General features: G+C 44.1%; 1 protein-coding gene across 1 annotated transcript; it reads left to right on the top strand.

Moving 5' to 3' along the window:
* The first annotated feature begins 94 nt into the window (after window positions 1–94).
* On the top strand, window positions 95–21,644 carry TOX4 (TOX high mobility group box family member 4). Its single transcript, XM_066342042.1, has 9 exons — window positions 95–215; window positions 426–494; window positions 14,000–14,242; window positions 15,103–15,363; window positions 15,674–15,904; window positions 17,639–17,719; window positions 18,445–19,188; window positions 20,432–20,595; window positions 21,213–21,644. Exons 1-9 carry the CDS (start codon window positions 210–212, stop codon window positions 21,271–21,273), a joined length of 1,860 nt encoding a protein of 619 aa, XP_066198139.1. The 5' UTR covers window positions 95–209; the 3' UTR covers window positions 21,274–21,644.
* Window positions 21,645–21,760: the final 116 nt, after the last annotated feature.

Genomic DNA, 21,760 nt, shown 5'->3' on the forward strand with positions numbered 1-21,760 from the left:
ACCTGCTATTATCCCACCAAGCTCCAGGGGGCGATAGCTAGACTTTCCGTCCGCTCGGCCTTCCCGGGCCTGACTCGCAACAGCTCCACAGCGCTCCTTCCAATCAGTGGAGAGCGACGCACTTCCTTGAGGAAGTGACGGCATTACGAGTACTGTGGGGGCGGTGGGAACGATGAGGGGATTGAGATGGTGGTAGCCGTTGTGTGAAGATGGAGGTAGGAAACTGGACGCTGAGAAGGCCGGCGGGAGAGCGCGGCTGACCGGGTTGAAGCAGAGGCGGGAAGTCGGGCGGAGAGGCAGTTGACGGGACGGCAGAGAGAGCGGGGTTTGGGAAGTGTTTCCTGAATGTGGGGTCAGAATCCGTCCCTCCGAGCTAACTCCCTTCTCCACTTAACCTACCCCTGCGACTCTCTTTTGGTTTTCAGTTTCCCGGAGGAAATGACAATTACCTGACGATCACAGGGCCCTCGCATCCCTTCCTGTCAGGGGCCGAGGTGAGCACGAGCTGCCGACGCTGGGGGTGGGGAGGCTCGGGAGGGAGGTGAGGCAGCGGTGGGGTAGGGTGGTGGGGAGGAGGGGACCCCAGGGACCAGGGGACCCCAGGGACCGGGAACCAGAGGCCGCTGTTGGCATTTAGAGGCGAGCAGCAGCTGCTTGTGGAGCCTGTGAGGACTAAAGGGAGGCCCGATAGACTGCTGTTACCAGAAAAGCGGGACGTGTTAAGAACTAACGTATTTCAGAGTCGTTCTGTATTGGAAGACAGTGGAATTGTGTCTAGTTGTGGAAAAATAACTGCGACAATCTTGGGAGATCGCAGAGGAACGAGAATATATTAGCCAAAGAAATTGGGGTGAGGGAAAGAATATACCTAGCAGGGGTTAACTGTGGGTATGTGTTCATTCTTGAAACAAACTGTGGAAGGGGTCTTTGTTTCATTTAAATTTCCTACTCAGTGATAAAAATAGAAAAACTAATAATTATGTTTTTATACGTGGTGTCAGTTTGTTTTGTTAGTGACAGGATGAAATGAAGTAATTGCCAGAAAACATATAGGGAGTTGAGTAGAACATGTATTTCTGTTTCCCAGTGACTCAGTTTGAGCAGGTTACTTCACAGTTTCTCCAGCTGTCCAGTGGCTGTAATAGTTTCTTGTGATGTTGAGAAGTAGAAGTAATGGTTATGGAGAGGTCTTTTAGTATTTGTGAGAAAGTTTTGGTTGAAATACTGTCATAATATAGATAAGTATCACCTAATAAGGCAAAAGGGAATGATGGAACAGACAAGAATAAATTTCCTGGTGTTTGAGAAACTGAAGTCTTGAGCTTTCCACTGCCTTTTTTCTTTCTTTCTTTTTTTTTTTTTGGTACCAAGAATTCTCAGTTGCTGTGGAACAGGCTTATCTTATAATAAATCTTAACGTTTTCATGGATGAGAATTAAATTGACATGGAACAGTTGCTTGTTTTAAACTTCTATATTGCTATTATTATTATTCTCCTAAGCAAGGGAAAGTGTGAATCAAATGAACAGTAATTTTTAAAAATATTTTTAAGTAAGTTTTATTTCTTTTTTAATTATTTTTATTTATTTATTTTTAGATTTTATTTATTCATTTTAGAGAGAGGAGACAGAGAGAGAGAGACAGAGAAAGAAGGGAGGGAGGAGCAGAAAGCATCAACTCCCATATGTGCCTTGACCAGGGAAGCCCGGGGTTTCGAACCGGCGACCTCAGTGTTCAAGGTCAATGCTTTTACCCACTGCGCCACTGCAGGTTAGGCCAAATGAACACTAATTTATAAATGATATGAAACTAAAATCTGTCTGATGATTTGCAGTCTCGTTGCCAGTTTCTTCTCTTCATGGTTTAATTTCATTATTGTGAGTGTTGTAAATTTCATATCCACATGAAAGTGCATGATTGCCAATTTCTTCTAAATCAGGTCTTCACAATTTAAATTTATGTAGACTGGTAAATTTCACATTGTCTACATCAAGAGACTTTCCAGTTTTGAGTCTATTCTTTCTTTTTGCTTTTATGACTTCAAGACTATTTTAAGAAAAACAAAAGTACTTTGCCAACAAGCTGATAATTAAATTTCAATGGCTTCTTTTACCCAGTATTCTGTCATTGTTAACAACAGTTCTCCTCTTTGCAGCTTCACCTTCCCTTCCCCCACTCCTTATTTTTAAGCTTTATTTTAATTGGTTTGTGGTTTTTGTTGTATCTGGTCTTACTGTGAGCTACTTAGAACTAGTAAAGGTAATTTTTTATAATTTTGTTTAAGGAGAAGAGTGATTTTAAGAGTTTTCACCTGACCAGACAGTGGCACAGTATATAGAACATTGGCCTGGGACACTGAGGACCCAGGTTCAAAACCTGAGGTTGTTGGCTTGAGCACAGGCTCAGCAGCTTGAGCATGGGATCATAGATATGGCCCATGGTTGCTGGCTTGAGCCCAAAAGTCAATGACTTGAGACCAGGGTTACTGGCTTGAGCAAGGGGTCACTGGCTTGGCTGGAGCTTCCCAGTCAAAGCACTCAAAGCAATCAGTGAACAAGGTGCCACAACTATGAGTTGATGTTTCTCATCTCTCTCTCTCTTCCTATCTGACTGTCTCTCTCTCAAGTTTTCGTGAAAAAATAAGATGTCCACAAAAGTATTAACCATAACAAAATAGAGAAAAATGGGTTTCATTGAAATTAGGAACTTCTTTTTATCAAAACACACCATTGAGAAATTAAATAGGGCCTGACCAGGCAGTGGCACAGTGGATTTTGCTTTGGCCTGGGACACTGAGGACCCAGGTTCCAAACCCCAAGGTGTCTGGCATGAGTGTGAGCTTTCCAGCTTGAGCGCAGGGTGGCTGGCTTGCGTGTGGGATCATAGACATGACCCCATCCATGGTCACTGGCTTGAGCCCAAATGTCGTGGGCTTGAGCAAGGGGTCACTGACTCGGCTGGCCCCTCCAAGGCACATATGAGAAAGCAATCAATGAATAACTAAAGGGATGCATCTTTGAGTTGATGCTTCTCATATCTCTCCCTATCTGTCTCTCTCTCTCTCTCTCAAAAAAAAAATTAGGCTCTGGCTGGTTGGCTTAGTGGTAGAGCGTCAGCCTGCCATATGGATGTCCTGTGTTTGATTCCCGGTCAGGGCACACAGGAGAAGCACCCATCTGCTTCTCCACCGCCCCTGCCTTCTCTCTCTCTCTTCTCCCCTCCTATAGCCAAGGCTCAATTAAAGCGGGTTGGCCCTGGGCGCTGAGGATGGCTCCATGGCCTCTGTGTTAGGCGCTAAAATGGCTCTAGTTGCAACGGAGGAATGGCCTCAGATGGGCAGAGCATCTCCCTGTCCTGGACTTGACAGATGTATACTGGTCGGGGCGCGTGCAGGAACCTGTCTCTGCCTCCCCTCCTCTCACTAAAACTTTAAAAAAAAATTAAATAGGCACTCCACAGACTATAAGATATTTAATACACATAGCTGACTTATATTCAGAACATATCAAATACTTTTGCAAAATAAAAGAAATAATCCAATTTAACATGGGCAAAAGATTTTTTTGGTTGATGTTAGGGGTTTACTTATTGAGTACTTTTTAGGTGCTGAATTGTTTGCAACTATGACAGAATGGGAGGCATCTCAGGTTTTTTGGGTTTTTTTAATTACAGTTGACATTCAATATCATTAGTTTCATGTGTACAACATAGTGATTACACATTTAACTTAGGGAGTGATCACCCCAATAAGTCTAATATGGGCATAAGATTTGAACACACAATTAACATAAAAGGTTATCTAAATTTTCATTAGACATGTGACCAAGAGTCATTATTACTCATCAGAGAAATGCCAGTTAAACTCATAAGGAGATACCATTACACACCCTCCAGAATGTTTAAAATTAAAATGACTGCCCTGGCTGGACAGTTTGGTTAGTGTTGCCTTATATGCCACAGTTAAGGATTTGATCCCTGGTTGGGGCAGATGCAGAAACAGATCAATGTTTCTGTGTCTTCCTCCTGTCCTCTCTCTCTCACTAAAATCAATCAATAAATTAAAAAAAAAAAAACCACACATTAAAGATACTGACAATTCCAAGAGTTAACAACTATGTATTGTAGAAAACTCTTGATCATTGCTGGTGAGAGCGTTAATTCATTCAACCACTTTGGAAAACTGGCTGTATCTGTACTGCTCACAAAAAGTAGGGAATATTTCAAGGTGAATATGAAGCGATTTAAAAAAAGCTTTTGAGCCTGACCAGGCGGTGGCACAGTGGATAGAGTGTCAGACTGGATGTGGAGAAGGACCCAGGTTTGAGACCCCAAGGTCGCCAGCTTGAGTGCGGGCTCATCTGGTTTGAGCAAAGCTCACCAGCTTGGACCCAAGGTCGCTGGCTTGAGGAAGGGGTTACTTGGTCTGCTGTAGCCCCATGGTCAAGGCACATATGAGAAAGCAATGAACAACTAAAGTGCCACAACGAGAACCTGATAATTGATGCTTCTCATCTCTCTCTGTTCCTGTCTGTCCGTCCCTATCTATCCCTCTCTCTGCTTCTCTCTCTGTCTCTGTAAAAAAACACAAAAACAAGAACATCAGAAAAGCAAACAAGTCAAAGAAAATTGTTCAATTATACAAATGAAATGTAAAACCAACTATTTCATTGGTGAAAATGTCACTATACAAAAGGCTGAAAGTACTGGAGTATCTGCACATTCCTGATCCCCTAATTTTTGTGAGCAGTGTACTAAGGTTACACACACCTACCCTATGACTAGTAATTCCACTCTTTGATATATACATGAGAGAAATGAAATGAAATGAGTGTATATATTCACCAAAAACGTGTATGTTTACAGCAACTTTATTCACAGTAGCTAAACACTGGAAACAGCCTGACCTGTGGTGGCGCAGTGGATAAAGCATCGACCTGGAAATGCTGAGGTCGCCAGTTCAAAATCCTGGGCTTGCCTGGTCAAGGCACATATGGGAGTTGATGCTTCCTGCTCCTCCCCCCCTTCTCCCTCTGTCTCTCTCCTCTCTCTCTCTCTCCTTTCTAAAATGAATAAATTTAAAAAAATTAAAAAAAAAAACACTGGAAACTACCCTAGTATCTATAAACTGGTACATTTGTTAAAAGGAATATTACACAACAATAAAAAAAGTGAATTACTATTTAATGCAACTTGGAAGATCTCAAAAATATATCACTGAGTAATGGAAGCCAGACATAAAAGTGGGCACCATACAAGTTCATTTTTTTATTTTTTATAATTTTTTTTATTTATTTATTTTAGATTTTTTTATTTATTTTAGAGAGAGGAGTCAGAGAGAGAGAGAAAGGGGAAGCTGGAAACGGGGAGAGACAGCCAGACAGACTCCCGCATGTGCCCGACCGGGATCCACCCGGCACGCCCACCAGGGGCGATGCTCTGCCCACCAGGGGGCGATGCTCTGCCTGCCCCTCTGGGGCGTCGCTCTGCCAGCGACCAGAGCCACTCCAGCGCCTGGGGCAGAGGCCAAGGAGCCATCCCCAGCGCCCAGGCCATCCCCGCTCTAATGGATCCTCAGCCGCGGGAGGGGAAGAGAGAGAGAGAGGAAGGAGGGGGCAGTGGAGAAGCAAATGGGCGCCTCTCCTATGTGCCCTGGCCGGGAATCGAACCCGGGCCCCCTGCATACCAGGCCAATGCTCCATTGCCGAGCCAACCGGCCAGGGCCCAGGTTCATTTTTTTTTTTTTTTTCCTTTCATTTTTCTGAAGCTGGAAACAGGGAGAGACAGTCAGACAGACTCCCGCATGCGCCCGACCGGGATCCACCCGGCACGCCCACCAGGGGCGACGCTCTGCCCACCAGGGGGCGATGCTCTGCCCATCCTGGGCGTCGCCATGTCGTGACCAGAGCCACTCCAGCGCCTGAGGCAGAGGCCACAGAGCCATCCCCAGCGCCTGGGCCATCTTTGCTCCAATGGAGCCTCGGCTGCGGGAGGGGAAGAGAGAGACAGAGAGGAAAGCGCGGCGGAGGGGTGGAGAAGCAAATGGGCGCTTCTCCTGTGTGCCCTGGCCGGGAATCGAACCCGGGTCCTCCGCACACTAGGCCGACGCTCTACCGCTGAGCCAACCGGCCAGGGCCCCAGGTTCATATTTTAATGAAGATTGTATAACACTCAATTATAGTGATAGAAATCAGAATAGTGATATCTATTGTGGAAGCAAGGGAACATTGGGAAGGACCATGAAAAAAATCTTTTGGAATGGTAGAAATGTTCTGTATCTGTGATGAATGGTGATTAATTGGATATTAACATATGTAAAAAGTTCATTGAAGGCCCTGGCTGGTTGGCTCAGTGGTAGAGTATTGGCCCAGTGTGTGGGTGTTCCAGGTTCAATTCTCTGTCAGGGCACAGAGGAGAATCGACCGTCTGCTTCTCCACCCTTCCCTCTCTCCCTTCTCTCTTATCTTTCTCTTCCCATCCCACAGCCAAGGCTCCACTGGAGCAAGTTGGCCTGGGTGCTGAGGATGGTACCATGGCCTCGCCTTAGGTGCTAAAATGGCTCCCGTTGCAGTGGAGCAATGGCCTGAGATGGGCAGAGCATCATCGCCCCCTAGTGGGATTGCTGGGTAGGATCCCCATCAGGTGCATGTGGGGGTCTGTTTCTCTGCCTCCCCACTTCTCACTTAAGAAAAATTTAAAATTAAAATAAAACATTGAGCTGTACACTTAAAATTTTGTACATAACTTTTACCTCAAGAAAGTAAGGAATACAGTGTGGTCCCTTGTCTGTCGCAGAAGTTAGGTTCCAGAACCCCTCGCAATAGGTGAAACTCCATGAAGTAGTGACCTTATATTTATTTTATTATTTATATATTATTTAATTCTTTTCCATCTTTAAATATATATTCATATTGTTTTCAAGCTTTTAGACTAAAAAACACTTATTTTACTTAAAAATAATTAAAATAATAAATATGTAAAAATACCTATACCACAAAATCCCGCAATATAGTGAAAAATCCACAATACAAAATTAGATATATATACAATTTAAAAATCCGCGATACAGTGAGCCGGTGAAAAGTGAACCACAATATGGCAAGGGACAACTGTAATAATATTTAAAAGTTAGGTAAGTGTCCAGAGAGATAAGCTTAGCATTTGTTATAACATTGCTTGAAATAGGAAGGCTGTATAATCTGAAGGGAGTTTTAATCTTTTTCATTCAGGTTGGCTTTTTTTTTTGGACAGAGGGACAGATAGGGACAGACAGGAAGGGAGAGAGATGAGAAGCATCAATTCTTTGTTGCAGCACATTAGCTGTTCATTGTTTGCTTTCTCATGTGTGCCTTGATGGGGGGACGGGGGGGCTACAGCAGAGCGAGTGACCCTTTGCTCATGCCAGTGACCCTAGGCTCAAACCAGTGACCTTTAGGCTCAGGCCAGTGACCATAGGGTCATGTCTATGATCCCACACTCAAGCCAGCAACCCCGCACTCAAGCCGGTGACCTGAGTTTCAAACCTGGATCTTCTGTGTCCCAGTCCAACACTTTATCCACTGCACCACAGCCTGGTCAGGCCAGGTTGGCTCTTGATATTGTGCTTTGAGCCACTTTTGGGAAATAGTAAGTCATAAATATATCTACAGGGGTCCTTGAGTTACGACAGTCTTTTTTTTTTTTTTCCTTAAGTGAGAAGTGGGATCCACGTAGCAAGCCCCCTACCAGGCGATGCCCTGCTCATCTGAGACTGTTCCTCTGTTGCTTGTCAACCAAGCTATTTTAGCACTTGAGGTGAGGCCATGGTGCCATCATCAGTGCCCAGGGCCAACTTGCTCTAACCAAACCATTGCTGCAGGAGGAGGAAAGAGACAGATAGAGGAAAGAGAGGGATGGAGGGGTGGAGTAGATGGTTGCTTCTCCTGTGTGCTCTAATTAGGAATTGAACCTGGGACTTCCACATGCTGGGCCGATGCTCTACCACTGAGCCAACCGGTCATGGCTAAGTTACGACAGTCTTGACATGTGACATTTTGAGTTTACCACGCTCACTCCCATAAAAACTTTTTTAAAATTGAGACGAGAGTGTTTGGCTTACGTCGTTAGCGCTGTACTTATAGACTACATGGGTGAACTACTAGTAGTTTGGTTGCACGCGGTGGAAGAATCTGCAGTAGCATGGTGTAAGAGTGAGGGTATTGGCACCCCCAGTGTGCTTATCTATGCCATTTTGGACTATTAAAAGCGCAAGTGTTCCTTTAGTGTTAGGGGAAGGTGTGTTTCAACTTACACCAAAATTTGGGTTACATCATTGTTGTAGGAATGGAACTGTGTCATAACCCAAGGACCCCCTGTAGGCTTAATTAGAAAAGGTATTTATTATTCTAGAACCAGTTAATGATTTCAGGCTGAATAGTTAAAAACTTGACCACTGTATCAGTTTTTAAGAACAGTAAATTCTTTTAATAACTCATAGTACCAGTGTACTATTGAGTAAATAGATGTTGGATAAATTTCTTTATACAAGAAACTAAAGAAATGCTGGATTATGTGTTTTGGTTTGAGACAATGTGAAGTGAGAGGGAATTTTTTTTTTGGTTCCTCAATAGGTAAGCATCCTTATTTTATAAACTGTAATTCCCAAACTGCTTTTTCCCCCCTAAAAGGCCCAAGAATTTATAACAGAAGGAAAAGAAAACTGAATTGAGAAGATAGCATAATGGTTTTCTTTTTCCATGTCCACATCATTTATATTTATATATATATATATATATATTTTTTTTTTTTTTTTGGTATTTTTCTTAAGTTGGAAACCGAGAGACAGACAGACTCCCGCATGTGCCCGACCGGGATCCACCCGGCATGCCCACCAGGGGGTGATGCTCTGCCCATCTGGGGCGTAGCTCTGTCGCAACCAGAGCCATTCTAGCACCTGAGGCAGAGGCCACAGAGCCATCCTTAGTACCCGGGCAAACTTTGCTCCAAAGGAGCCTTGGCTGCGGGAGGGGAAAAGAGAGACAGAGAGGAAGGAGAAGGGGAGGGGTGGAGAAGCAGATGGGCGCTTCTCCTGTGTGCCCTGGCTGGGAATCGAACCTGGGACTCCCGCACGCCAGGCCGACACTCTACCACTGAGCCAACCGGCCAGGGCCTATATTTATTTTCATATTTGCTACACTTTCCATTTTATATTTGACAATAGGGTGTGATCTAGTTATGTAGTAGATCCACTAAAATAAAATAAATTTAGATTTTCAGCCCTGGCCAGTTGGCTCAGCAGTAGAGCATCAGCCCGTTTTGTGGAAGTCCTAGGTTTGATTCCCGGTCAGGGCACACAGGAGAAACAACCATTTGCTTCTATCCCCCCTCTTCCCTTTTCTCTTTCTTTTCCTCCCCTCCCTGGATGCTGAGAATGGCTCCATGGCCTTGCCTTAGGCACTAAAATAGCTCCGTTGCCGAGCAACGGAGCTATGGCCCAGTCAAGCAGAGCATCACTTGGTAAGGGGCTTGCTGGGTGGATCTAGGTTGGGGTGCATATGGGAATCTGTCTCTGCTTCCCTGTTTCTCACTTAATAAAAATTAATTAATTTTCATTATTGGATTTCAACCATAATCTTACAGATCATTTGTGGTAGTGAAAAGGATTTAGAATGAATCTTTTTTTATTCTAACATTTGATTTACCCTTCTACATTCTTAATCATTGCCATTATTTTACTCTTCATACTTAAAAGAAGAAAAACAAATAAACAGAACAAAATTAAAGCTATAGTGACTAACAAAGCTGTTTCCAGGGCCCTGGCCGGTTGGCTCACTGGTAGAGCGTTGGCCTGGCGTGCAGGAGTCCCGGGTTCGATTCCCAGCCAGGGCACACAGGAGAAGCGCCCATCTGCTTCTCCACCCCTCCCCCTCTCCTCCCTCTCTGTCTCTCTCTTCCCCTCCAGCAGCCAAGGCTCCATTGAAGCAAAAGTTGGCCCGGGCGCTAAGGATGGCTCTGTGGCTTCTGCCTCAGGCGCTAGAATGGCTCTGGTTGCGACAGAGCGACGCCCCAGATGGGCAGAGCATCGCCCCCTGGTGGGCGTGCCGGGTGGATCCCGGTTGGGTGCATGCGGGAGTCTGTCTGACTGTCCTCCCCCCCACCCTCCCGTTTCCAACTTCAGAAAAATACAAAAAAAAAAAAGCTGTTTCCAGGAGGTGGTACATAGAAAGACTGCCTTGTTAATTTGATACAGTGCAGTCTCTGCATGTGTGGTTAGTCCATGAGAGTACTCCAGATGGTTTGTGAGGATTAGTCCTTTGTAGAACACTAGTCTCTTCTTTTGGATATCAATTTTTACTCTTCCTCAGTTCTCATTAACAAATAGAATCATTTTCTTTTTTTTTTTTTTTTGACAGAGACAGAGAGGGACAGATAGGGACAAACAGGAAGGGAAATGAGAAGCATCAATTTTTTTCGTTGTGGCACTTTAGTAGTTCACTGATTGCTTTCTCATATGTGCCTTGACCCGGGGGGGTGGGGGGGACTACAGCAAACAGAGCAACCCCTTGCTCAAGCCAGCGACCTTGGGCCCAAGCTGGTGAGCTTTGCTCAAACCGGATGAGCCCATGCTTAAGCTGGTGAACTTGGGGTCTCGAACCCGGGCCCTCCACGTCCCAGTCCAACATGCTTGCCCATGCGCCACTGCTTGGTCAGGCTAGAATCATTTTCATATCTCAGCTGAATTGCTTTTTTATTTGTGTGGTAAACATCTTTTGTTGTGGATAGGCATCTTTTACTTTGTCAATGCAATCAGTATCTTTAAACAGAATTTTAAGCCTGACCAGGCGGTGGTGCAGTGGGTAGAGCGACGGACTGGGATGCCGAGGACCCAGGTTCGAGATCCCAAGGTCGCCAGCTTAAGCGCAGGCTCATCTGGTTTGAGCACAAGCTCACTAGCTTGGACTCAAGGTCGCTGGCTCCAGCAAGGGGTTACTCGGTCGGCTGAAGGCCCACGGTCAAGGCACAGATGAGAAAGCAATCGCAATGCACAACGAAAAACTAATGATTGATGCTTCTCATCACTCCGTTCCTGTCTGTCTGTCCCTGTCTATTCCTGTCTCTGACTCTCTCTGTCTCTGTAAAACAAACAAACAAAAAAACCCAGAATTTTTAAACACTTATATAATAATTGATCTAGTACAGTAAATGTTGTCCTAATCCTTTTCCCTGTCCTTGTAGCTTGTTTGTTTGCATGAGAATTTGTTTTAAAAAACTTACATAAGCCAGTGGTCACTGGCTTGAGCAAGGGGTCATCACTGGCTCAGCTGTAGCACCCCCCCCATTACGTATGACAAGCAGTCAGTGAACAGCTAAAGTTTTTTTTTTTTTTTTTTTAAAGATTTTATTTATTCATTTTTAGAGAGAGAGGAGAGAGACAGAGAAAGAAAGAAGGGGGGGGGGAAGAGCAGAGAGCATCAACTCCCATATGTGCCTTGACCAGGCAAGCCCAGGGTCCCGAACCGGCAACCCCAGCATCTCCAGGTCGATGCTCCATCCACTGCGCTACCACAGGTCAGGCAAACAGCTAAAGTTTAGACACAACTACAAGTTGATGCTTCTCATTTCTCTCCTTTCCTGTTTCTGTCTCATTTAAAAAAAAAAAGTAGGTTTACAGTTGTTTGTATGGAAAATAATACAATAATTAATAATGCAAGGGTAAACTTTTACATATTCACAACTGTAAACCTACTTTTGCCCCTCCTGTATAAATGCTCTATTGCTGCAGATCACATTTTAGGTCATAAAGGAACCATAGCATTTAATGTATCTTTTTTTTTTTTTTTTTGTATTTTTCCGAAGCTAGAAACGGGGAGAGACAGACAGACTTCCGCATGCGCCCGACCGGGATCCACCCGGCACGCCCACCAGGGGGCGGGCGCTCTGCCCACCAGGGGGCGATGCTCTGCCCCTCCGGGGCGTCGCTCTGCCACGACCAGAGCCACTCTAGGGCCTGGGGCAGAGGCCGAGGAGCCATCCCCAGCGCCCGGGCCATCTTTGCTCCAGTGGAGCCTTGGCTGCGGGAGGGGAAGAGAGAGACAGAGAGGAAGGAGAGGGAGAGGGGTGGAGAAGCAGATGGGCGCTTCTCCTGTGTGCCCTGGTCGGAAATCGAACCCAGGACTCCTGCATGCCAGGCCGACGCTCTACCATTGAGCCAACCGGCCAGGGCCTTAATGTATCTTATATTAGACATTGATCTATTAGCTTTGTGAATGGTGGCCCCTTTTTAAATAAAGTATATTATTTTAGTACTTGGACTCAGGAAATTGTCTTTACACAGTTTGAGTAATCTTTTCCTTCCTTGCTTGCAGAAAGACTTGGTCAGACGAAGACCAAGAATATGTTCAGAAACTGAGAAAACCAGTTTGTCTTTTTCTTTTTAATGGAACACTTTATGAATTTGTATAGGGGCCATGCTAATCTTATGTTCCCTTTCAATTTTAGTGTATGTGCTGCCAAAGTGAGCACCAGTTTGCCTTTTGATTGTAGCTCTTGCATTTTTCTTATCTTGGCATTGTTGGGTTTTCCAAAATTCTATACAAATGGGAATCTTTTTAAAAATTTGATTGATTTTAGAGAGAGTAACATTGATGTGTTGTTTCATTTATGCATTCATTGGTTGATTTTTTTTTAAGTGTTTGATTTTAGAGAGACAGAAGAAGAGGGGGGGAGAGAGAAGCATTCATTTGTTCTATTTAGTTGTGCGTTCCTTGTTTGCTTCCCGTATGTGCCGACTGGGGATTGAACCTGCAACCTGGTGTTTCGGAACAGCGTTCCAAACAACTGAGCTAATCTGCCAGTGCTACAAATGGGAATCTTATTTGTTGTTAACATTATGATTTGTTTTTTTTGTTGTTGTTGCTGTTAGTTTTGGGGGGGGGCACAGACAGTGACAGAAAGGAAGGAAGATGAGAAGCATCAACTCATAATTGTGGCACCTTAGCTGTTCATTGATTGCCTTCTCATGTGCCTGGACTGGGGGGCTCCAGCTGAGCCAGTGACCATGGGATCATGTCTGTGATCCCATACTCAATCCAGCAGCCTCAGGGTTTTGAACCTGGGTCCTCAGTGTCTCAGGCTGATGCTCTATCCACTCTGCCTGGTCAGGCTAGTATCGTGATTTTTTTTTTTTTTTTTTTTGTATTTTTCTGAAGCTGGAAACGGGGAGAGACAGTCAGACAGACTCCCGCATGCGCCCGACCGGGATCCACCCGGCACGCCCACCAGGGGTGACGCTCTGCCCACCAGGGGGCGATGCTCTGCCCCTCCGGGGCGTCGCTCTGCCGCGACCAGAGCCACTCTAGCACCTGGGACAGAGGCCAAGGAGCCATCCCCAGTGCTCGGGCCATCTTTGCTCCAATGGAGCCTTGGCTGCAGGAGGGCAAGAGAGAGACAGAGAGGAAGGAGGGGGGGTGGAGAAGCAAATGGGCGCTTCTCCTGTGTGCCCTGGCTGGGAATCGAACCCGGGTCCCCCCGCACGCCAGGCCGACGCTCTCCCACTGAGCCAACTGGCCAGGGCCAGTATCATGATTTCTAAAATGGAAAAGAGGTAGGAAACTAAGTGCATACTTTTTAGAGGAGGATAACATACCTATGATATAGGATCTAGTTCAAAGGAACCTAAACCACAAAGTGTAATTGTCTAGTTGACAATTTTTGTGGTCTAACAGCTCAGGTGTGGTAATCGTGAAATAATTACTGTCAGAATCTTTAGAGAAACTTTAAACATCGTAGCTCAACAGGTTATAAAGTCTGGGTCTTTACTAATAGAACTGAAAGAATCTTTAGAAGAGGCATAATACTTTAGAACAACAGAGATGGTAAAGGTAGAAAAGATAAACTAATTGAAAGCTGTGTTCATATTGGCAGCCTTGTATGTGCCATATATACCCAGTCATGTTCTTCACTTAGTAGAGTGCATTTCTTCCTCTTCCGACTAATTACCTTTTCTCTTATTTTCCCCGTACAGACATTCCATACACCAAGCTTGGGTGATGAGGAATTTGAAATCCCACCTATCTCCTTGGATTCTGATCCCTCACTGGCTGTCTCAGATGTGGTTGGCCACTTTGATGACCTGGCAGACCCGTCCTCCTCTCAGGATGGCAGCTTTTCAGCCCAGTATGGGGTCCAGACATTGGACATGCCTGTAGGCATGACCCATGGCTTGATGGAGCAGGGCGGGGGGCTCCTGAGCGGGGGCTTGACCATGGTAAGGAGCAAGACATTTTCAGGCTTACTGCAAGTTCTTGGGCATGGTGCTAGGGGAGACGAGTGATTTTCTGTTCCCTACTACACTTGGATATTACTTGTTTCTCATTCTTGTGGGTAAAGGTTCATCAACAAGGATTTAATTTCCCCTGAATGAATGAAATGTATTATCTGAATCAATTTTACTTGAAAAATGGTTTAAAATGGTAAAATACCCAGTGTTGATCCTGAATTGAAAATAATTTACTGTGATTTTAGAAAAAAGAAAAGGGTTTTTTGTCTTCCTTTCTAATGTGGCCTTCACATTCTAGGATTCAAATGTGTGATAGCTGGCACATTGATTTATTCAAAAACAGTTTAAACCAAATATATTAGCTGTGGGTTAGTATGTGTTATAAATCAGTATATTAGGCTTCCTAGCACATCTCATCAGCACATCTCCACGTTTTATTTGACCAAACATCTCAACTGTGGCCTTATTTACTGATTGCCTATGTATTGCGACTTTAAAAGCCATTATTTTAGCAGGGTACAGGGAGAAAGTTCTTCTTTACCCTTTGTGCCATTACTGCCTCCAGATTACCAAATAACTTATTTGCTCCTTAAAAGTAATTTGTACAAAATTAAGACTTCTCTGGTTCCTTTTAAATGCTTTGGAATAGGCTTTTGGGTACAAAGAAGTAACTTTATCAATTTCTGTACTTTATTAGAAGCTTGTTTCATATGTAGGCAGATTATTTGATATTTAAGCAGTAACACAGTATGGATGAGTAGGGGGTTTATAAACTGTCCTTGAACTCAGGGTTGGGGGGAGGGTGTTCTTTATATTTAGTGTTTAATTAGTCCTTCTGCTTCTCTCAGGACTTGGATCATTCTATAGGAACTCAGTATAGCGCCAACCCACCTGTTACAATTGATGTACCAATGACAGACATGACATCTGGCTTGATGGGGCATAGCCAGTTGACCACCATTGATCAGTCAGAACTGAGTTCTCAACTTGGTTTGAGCTTAGGGGGTGGCACCATCCTGCCACCTGCACAGTCACCTGAGGATCGTCTTTCAACCACCCCTTCACCTACTAGTTCACTTCATGAGGATGGTGTTGAGGATTTCCGGAGGGTGAGGCATTCCCTGCCCATAATGAAGATATTCTGGGATAAAACTCGTGGCATACAGAGCTATTCAGTATCTTTACTCCTGTCCTGCCATGTCCTCTGCTCTTTCTAGTATGGGGTTCTGCCTTTCAGTCTGCATTCTTACTGGTCCTCACGTACTTTACTAATATACTCCTATTGCCTCTATTTTTAGCATTTCTGAAAATTTCACCCATGTGGCTAGTCTCCCCCATATAAAAGTCTTTTTCTTACAGTTCTCCAGACATGACATTTCCCTTCTTCCTTCTTGTAATTCTCTTTTTTCTCCCCTACAGCAACTGCCTAGCCAGAAGACAGTTGTGGTGGAAGCAGGGAAAAAGCAGAAGACTCCAAAGAAGAGAAAAAAGAAAGATCCGAATGAACCTCAGAAACCAGTTTCAGCATATGCTTTATTCTTTCGTGATACACAGGCTGCCATCAAGGGACAGAATCCCAATGCCACTTTTGGGGAAGTTTCAAAAATTGTGGCCTCCATGTGGGACAGTCTGGGAGAGGAGCAAAAACAGGTGAGCAAATAATGAAGAATTAGTAGATAATGAATGTTCTAGAAGTTATCAAGTAAGGGGATAAAAACTTAAGTTTTCTTTTAACTTTCTTACATGTTATTTAATATCAGCTCTTTCTTAATGGCATTGATGGATCATCCTTTGTCTTAGGTGCTGCAGCCTTATAAACCAAGTCCAGAATACCCAACTAAAAATTTTAATAATTATTATAAAAACACTAAATCTAACTTTTCTAAGCCTCATTCTTTTTTCTACTGTAAAAATAGGAAATTCTAGAGTGGAATTCCTTGATAAGTTGCATGCATGCTATGGCTATGTCTAAATCTACTACCAAGTTTGGATTTAGAATTTAGTTTAGGATTTTCTCATTGGCCTACTTTAAACTAACAAACTACACCTAATCTCAATTTAATCTGGATTTCAAAAAGATGAAAATTGTGGTAGTATATAATAAAAGATAGAATTGAAATGGCCATAATTATCATGCACTATCCAAGTCTTGTGTCATAGTGAATCAGCTACTTAATAATTTGAAAAAGGTAAATTTATTATAGATAACTTGCTACTCAACAAAGCACAATTTATTTATTTATTTATTTATTTATTTATATTTTTCTGAAGCTGGAAACAGGGAGGCAATCAGACTCCCGCATGCGCCCGACCGGGATCCACCCCGCACGCCCACCAGGGGGCAATGCTCTGCCCATCCGGGGCGTCGCTCTGTTGCATCCAGAGCCATTCTAGCACCTGAGGCAGAGGCCATGGAGCCATCCCCAGCGCCCGGGCCAACTTTGCTCCAATGGAGCCTTTGCTGTGGGACGGGAAGAGAGAGACAGAGAGGAAGGAGAGGAGGAGGGGTGGAGAAGCAGATGGGTGCTTCTCCTGTGTGCTGTGGCTGGGAATCGAACCCAGGACCCCCGCACGCCAGGCCGACGCTCTACCACTGAGCCAAACGGCCAGGGCAAAGCACAAATATAATGAATTAAAACAATGGCAATTTATTGTTTCTGATTCTGTATATTGGTTGGGTAGTTTTCCTAGTGTCCTTGCCTGGGTTCATTGCAGTTGTAGTCAGATGACATCTGGTGTGGCTGGCCAAAGTGACTTTGCTATGGCTGGCAGTCAGTGTTATCTGTTGGCTGAGATGCACTGGTTCTTTTTCACATGGCCCCTATCCTCCACACATGCCAGAGTGTCTTCTTTACAGTATGGCAAACTTTGACCAATGTTCCAAGAAGACAAAAACAGATACCCCCAAGGCCTTGTTGTACCACTGTAGCCATATTTTAATGGTCAAAACAGTTCATAGAGCTAGCCCAAATTCAAAGAAAGGAGAAATCTATTTCAGTTCTTAGATGGAAGAAGAGGTATACAAGATGGAAAGAGTTCCTGTGGCCAGCATTGCAAACAATTGAACACATTCGTTAAAGGAGAGTATACTGGTTAGGTACAGTCCCAGGCTAAGCAGACTACTGATCTGAAATAGTTTTGGGGTCGTGTTTGTTTTGTTAATAGAAGTGGGCATGGGTTGGCATTAGCTTTAGAAGTGTATCATTCTGACAAGATTATTGACTGGCTGGCCTCCAGACGGTTGGTCACTGGAAAGTCTGGTATGGAGGCTGTCTTGATTACTAGCTTTCAGAAGTGTATTCGCTAAAAGGAGTTGATGAATAATAAAATTATCAGTCTTTTCTAGGAGTATGGGAACTTTTAAACAGTTTCTCTTTCCTACAGGTATATAAGAGGAAAACTGAGGCTGCTAAGAAAGAGTATCTGAAAGCTCTGGCTGCTTATAAAGACAATCAAGAGTGTCAGGTAAGAAGGTTAGCTTTCATGGATATTTAAACCAATAAAAAGATTTTTTGAGCTGTTTATTAGCAGTTTTAAAAACCTGTCACACCTCTTAAAACTATGTAGTATTAAAAGCTTAAGAAGACATATGGATTCCTGTTATTTCCATCATAAATCCTGCAAAAAAGGACTGACCTGTGGTGGCGTAGTAGATAAAGGGTCAACCTGGAATATTGGGGATGCTGGTTTGAAACCCTGGACTTGCTCGATCAAGGCAAATACGAGAAGCAACTACTAGTAGTTGATGCTTCCTGCTCCTACTGCCCTTTCTCTTTCTCCCTTTCACTCCCTCTCTCTCCCCCCACTTTCTCTAAAAATAAAACTTTTATTTTTTAAAATTTTTATTGATTTCAGCAAGAGAGGAAGGGCGGAGGGTAGGGGGAAAGACAGGAACATTGAGCTGTTCCTGGATGAGCCCTGACTGGGGATTGAACCAGCAGCCTTTGCGCTTCAGAACAGTGCTCTAAACCAACCAGGCTGTTTGGCCAGGGCAATTAAAATCTTAAAAACAAAAACAGAAACCTTGCCAAACAGCCTTTCTGAGTTAATTTTCACTGTTTACTTTAGCCAGGGTAGCCCCAGGGCTGCTATCTTCCTTTCCAACCTATACTTTTGGGAGGTGATTAAAATGAGTATGTCCTGGGGAAGAAAGTAAATTTCCCAATGACTTATTTTTGTTCTTCTTTTAGGCCACTGTGGAAACAGTGGAGTTGGATCCAGTGCCACCATCGCAGACTCCTTCTCCACCTCCTGTAGCTACTGTTGACCCAGCTTCTCCAGTCCCAGCTTCAACAGAGCCCCCTGCCCTGTCCCCTTCCATTGTTGTTAACTCTACTCTTTCATCCTATGTGGCAAACCAGGCATCTTCTGGGGCTGGGGGTCAGCCTAATATCACCAAGCTGATTATCACCAAACAGATGTTGCCCTCATCTATTACCATGTCTCAAGGAGGGATGGTTACCGTTATCCCAGCCACAGTGGTGACCTCCCGAGGGATCCAACTAGGCCAGACCAGCACAGCTACTATCCAGCCCAGTCAACAAGCCCAGATTGTCACTCGGTCAGTGCTGCAGGCTGCAGCAGCTGCTGCTGCTTCTATGCAACTGCCTCCACCCCGACTACAACCCCCTCCATTGCAACAAATGCCTCAGCCCCCCACTCAGCAGCAAGTAACTATTCTGCAGCAGCCTCCCCCACTTCAGGCCATGCAACAGCCTCCACCTCAGAAAACGCGAATCAATTTACAGCAACAGCCACCACCTCTGCAGATCAAGATTGTGCCAGGACCCACTCTGAAAATGCAAACCACCTTAGTCCCACCAGTTATAGAAAGTAGTCCTGAAAGGCCAATGAACACCAGCCCTGAGACCCATACAGTGGAGGAAACATCTCCTGATACAATCTGTGAGATGATCACAGATGTCGTTCCTGAGGTGAGCCTGTTTTCAAGTCTTTTCTCTAGACTAGTAGGAATGTATGAGCGTTTTTGGTTAATCCAATAAAAGTAGTTGCTACTAGCACTTAATGCCTGGTAACCAGAAGTATGAAACATCCTGTAAAAACAGCGGTTCTCAACCTGTGGGTCGCGACCCCTGTGTTTTGGTTGTGCGACCCCCTCCAGGGTCGCGACCCACAGGTTGAGAACCGCTGCTGTAAAAGGACAGTTCCCTGCAACTGTGACTTGTTCTACCCATGATACTCTGTAGTGTTCTTGGCGAAAAGCCTAAGAGGGCGTCCTATCCCAGACTACTCTTAACTAAGCAGAAGTAGTACTGTAATTTGACTAGAGAAGATACAGCCTAAACCCAGAGTTATTTTTTGGAGTTATCTACCCAAAAGTCCTAAGCTTTGGAGCTATAAGTGATTCCGCTTCTCCTGTGTCTGGACTGTGTAGCTGATGTTTTTAGTTGGGAGATGGGTGGGGAATATAGCTGGAAAAATTCCATTCTTTCATATCAGTGAGTTCAAAGTGACACGAACAGTGCCCCTTACCCTAGTTTAACTTATACATTAGTAGTGGTCATCTTGAAATATAGGTCTGTTTGAAACTAGCTCCACAATTTATGAAGCAGTAACTTTAAAGAGAAACAATTTCCCTATCGGGAAGAAACTGAATCTCCAAGTTCTTTCCCTTTTTCTAATGGCACATTTGGTCTTCTCTTAGCCCTTGTGATCTTAGTTGAGGTGGCCCAACCTCTAGTCACGTTCCGCTTTTGATTTGATATTTTCAGGATTATTGAGTGTGGAATAAAGTCAGTGATGGGTAAGATTAAAGAGTACAGTGACCCACCACACACATGTAAAACTATTAATTGGCTCTCCACATACACGGATTCCCAACTGCGGGATGAAAATGACCCTTGAACTGCACAGGTAAATCTGTGTATGCTTGAGTGGACCCATGCAGTTCAAACCTAAGTTGTTAAAGGGTCACCTATACTGGCATATGGCCAGCATTCTCCTGATGGGAAGAATCTTCATGTCAGTCTGCTGGGCAAAGTTCAAAAACTGGATAAAAAGGAGGAGACCAAGAACTCACCTTCTTTTGGTACATTACCACATATGTAAGAAATTTTAACACCTGTTGCTTCACTGGGTCCTAGAGTTAATTTGACTAGTGGCTGGCAAGATAGGTAGCAAATCTAATCCATTTTTGGTGCACTCTTCCTCTCACAGGTTGAATCTCCTTCTCAAATGGATGTTGAATTGGTGAGTGGGTCTCCTGTGACACTCTCACCCCAGCCTCGGTGTGTGAGGTGTGGTTGTGAGAACCCTCCTGTTGCAAGTAAGGACTGGGACAATGAGTACTGCAGCAATGAGTGTGTGGTTAAGCACTGCCGGTAAGTTCTAGTTTCTCTTATAATTCAGGTGTTGCTGAATTTACTGTTGGAAAACATGTAACCCTGAGCCATATCAGTATTGCTTTACCTTAGGTAGAGTAGGTTGCTATATATGTCTGCTTGTAGAGACTATGAGAAGAGTTACACCCTGCTTAAAAAGAGCGTACAGAGCTAGAGTTAGCAGTTCATGCTTTTCAGGTACCACATTTACCTTTCTGTATGCTCTTTAAATGTATGAAGACACATTAGCAACTATGAATAGTAGCTTCATGTATTCCTTAGTGCAAATCAGACCTCTTAGGGAATTAAAATTTAAAGAGGAATGGATAAATGCTAATAAGTATGGCAGGAGTGGGAGGGGATCGTGGAGATTTTCCCCATCTCCCCAAATTTTCCTGGGATTTATCTACATCCATGAAACAGCATTGGTATACCCTCAGTAAACTAGATTGCCTATACTTCTGACTTTTGAGGCCACTGCCCTAGTATTTCTGTTGAATGATATCATCTAACATTGATGCTGTAGGAAATTAACTGGGAATCTATTTGTTTAAGACCAAGTTTAGAAAGAATATATCTAAGCTATAATTGTTTGTGTGTGTCTTTTTCTCTCTTAGGGATGTCTTCTTGGCCTGGTTAGCCTCTAGAAATGCAAACACAGTGGTGTTTGTAAAATAGTCCTTCCTGTTCTCCAAGCCAGTGAAGATTTATCTGCCAGGAACATGTCCAAGACCCTGCTTTTAAAACTCAAGCTGGGCTTCTGGTAGTGCCTGATCTCAACCCACGAATCCTTCCTGCTTCTCCACTTTTTCAGCAAGGGGCCAGCCAGGCTATGGAGCAGGGCCACTGAGTTTGCTGTAACCTGGAATTGCTTTTTACTTTCAAGTATAAGCCAGAAATGGCAGCTATAATAGCAGAAGAAAGGGTGAAGAGAATATGGACAAGCAGAACATGGGGGTGGTGAGGGGGAGGGTTATTTGAGGAAACTTGTTGGTATAATTGTCATAGTACTTGACTAAAAGATTATTAAAATTATGAAGTACACATCAGCTTTGAGTACCACTGTGTGCATCCATTTTAAAAGGGATGAAAGGGTAAATTAAAGGCTACCTCTTAAACAGAGAGCTAGTACTATCACAGCTGACAACAAAGGTTTTCAACACAG

This window comes from Saccopteryx leptura, chromosome 6 (genome assembly GCF_036850995.1).
Source record: "Saccopteryx leptura isolate mSacLep1 chromosome 6, mSacLep1_pri_phased_curated, whole genome shotgun sequence".
NCBI lineage: Eukaryota > Metazoa > Chordata > Mammalia > Chiroptera > Emballonuridae > Saccopteryx > Saccopteryx leptura.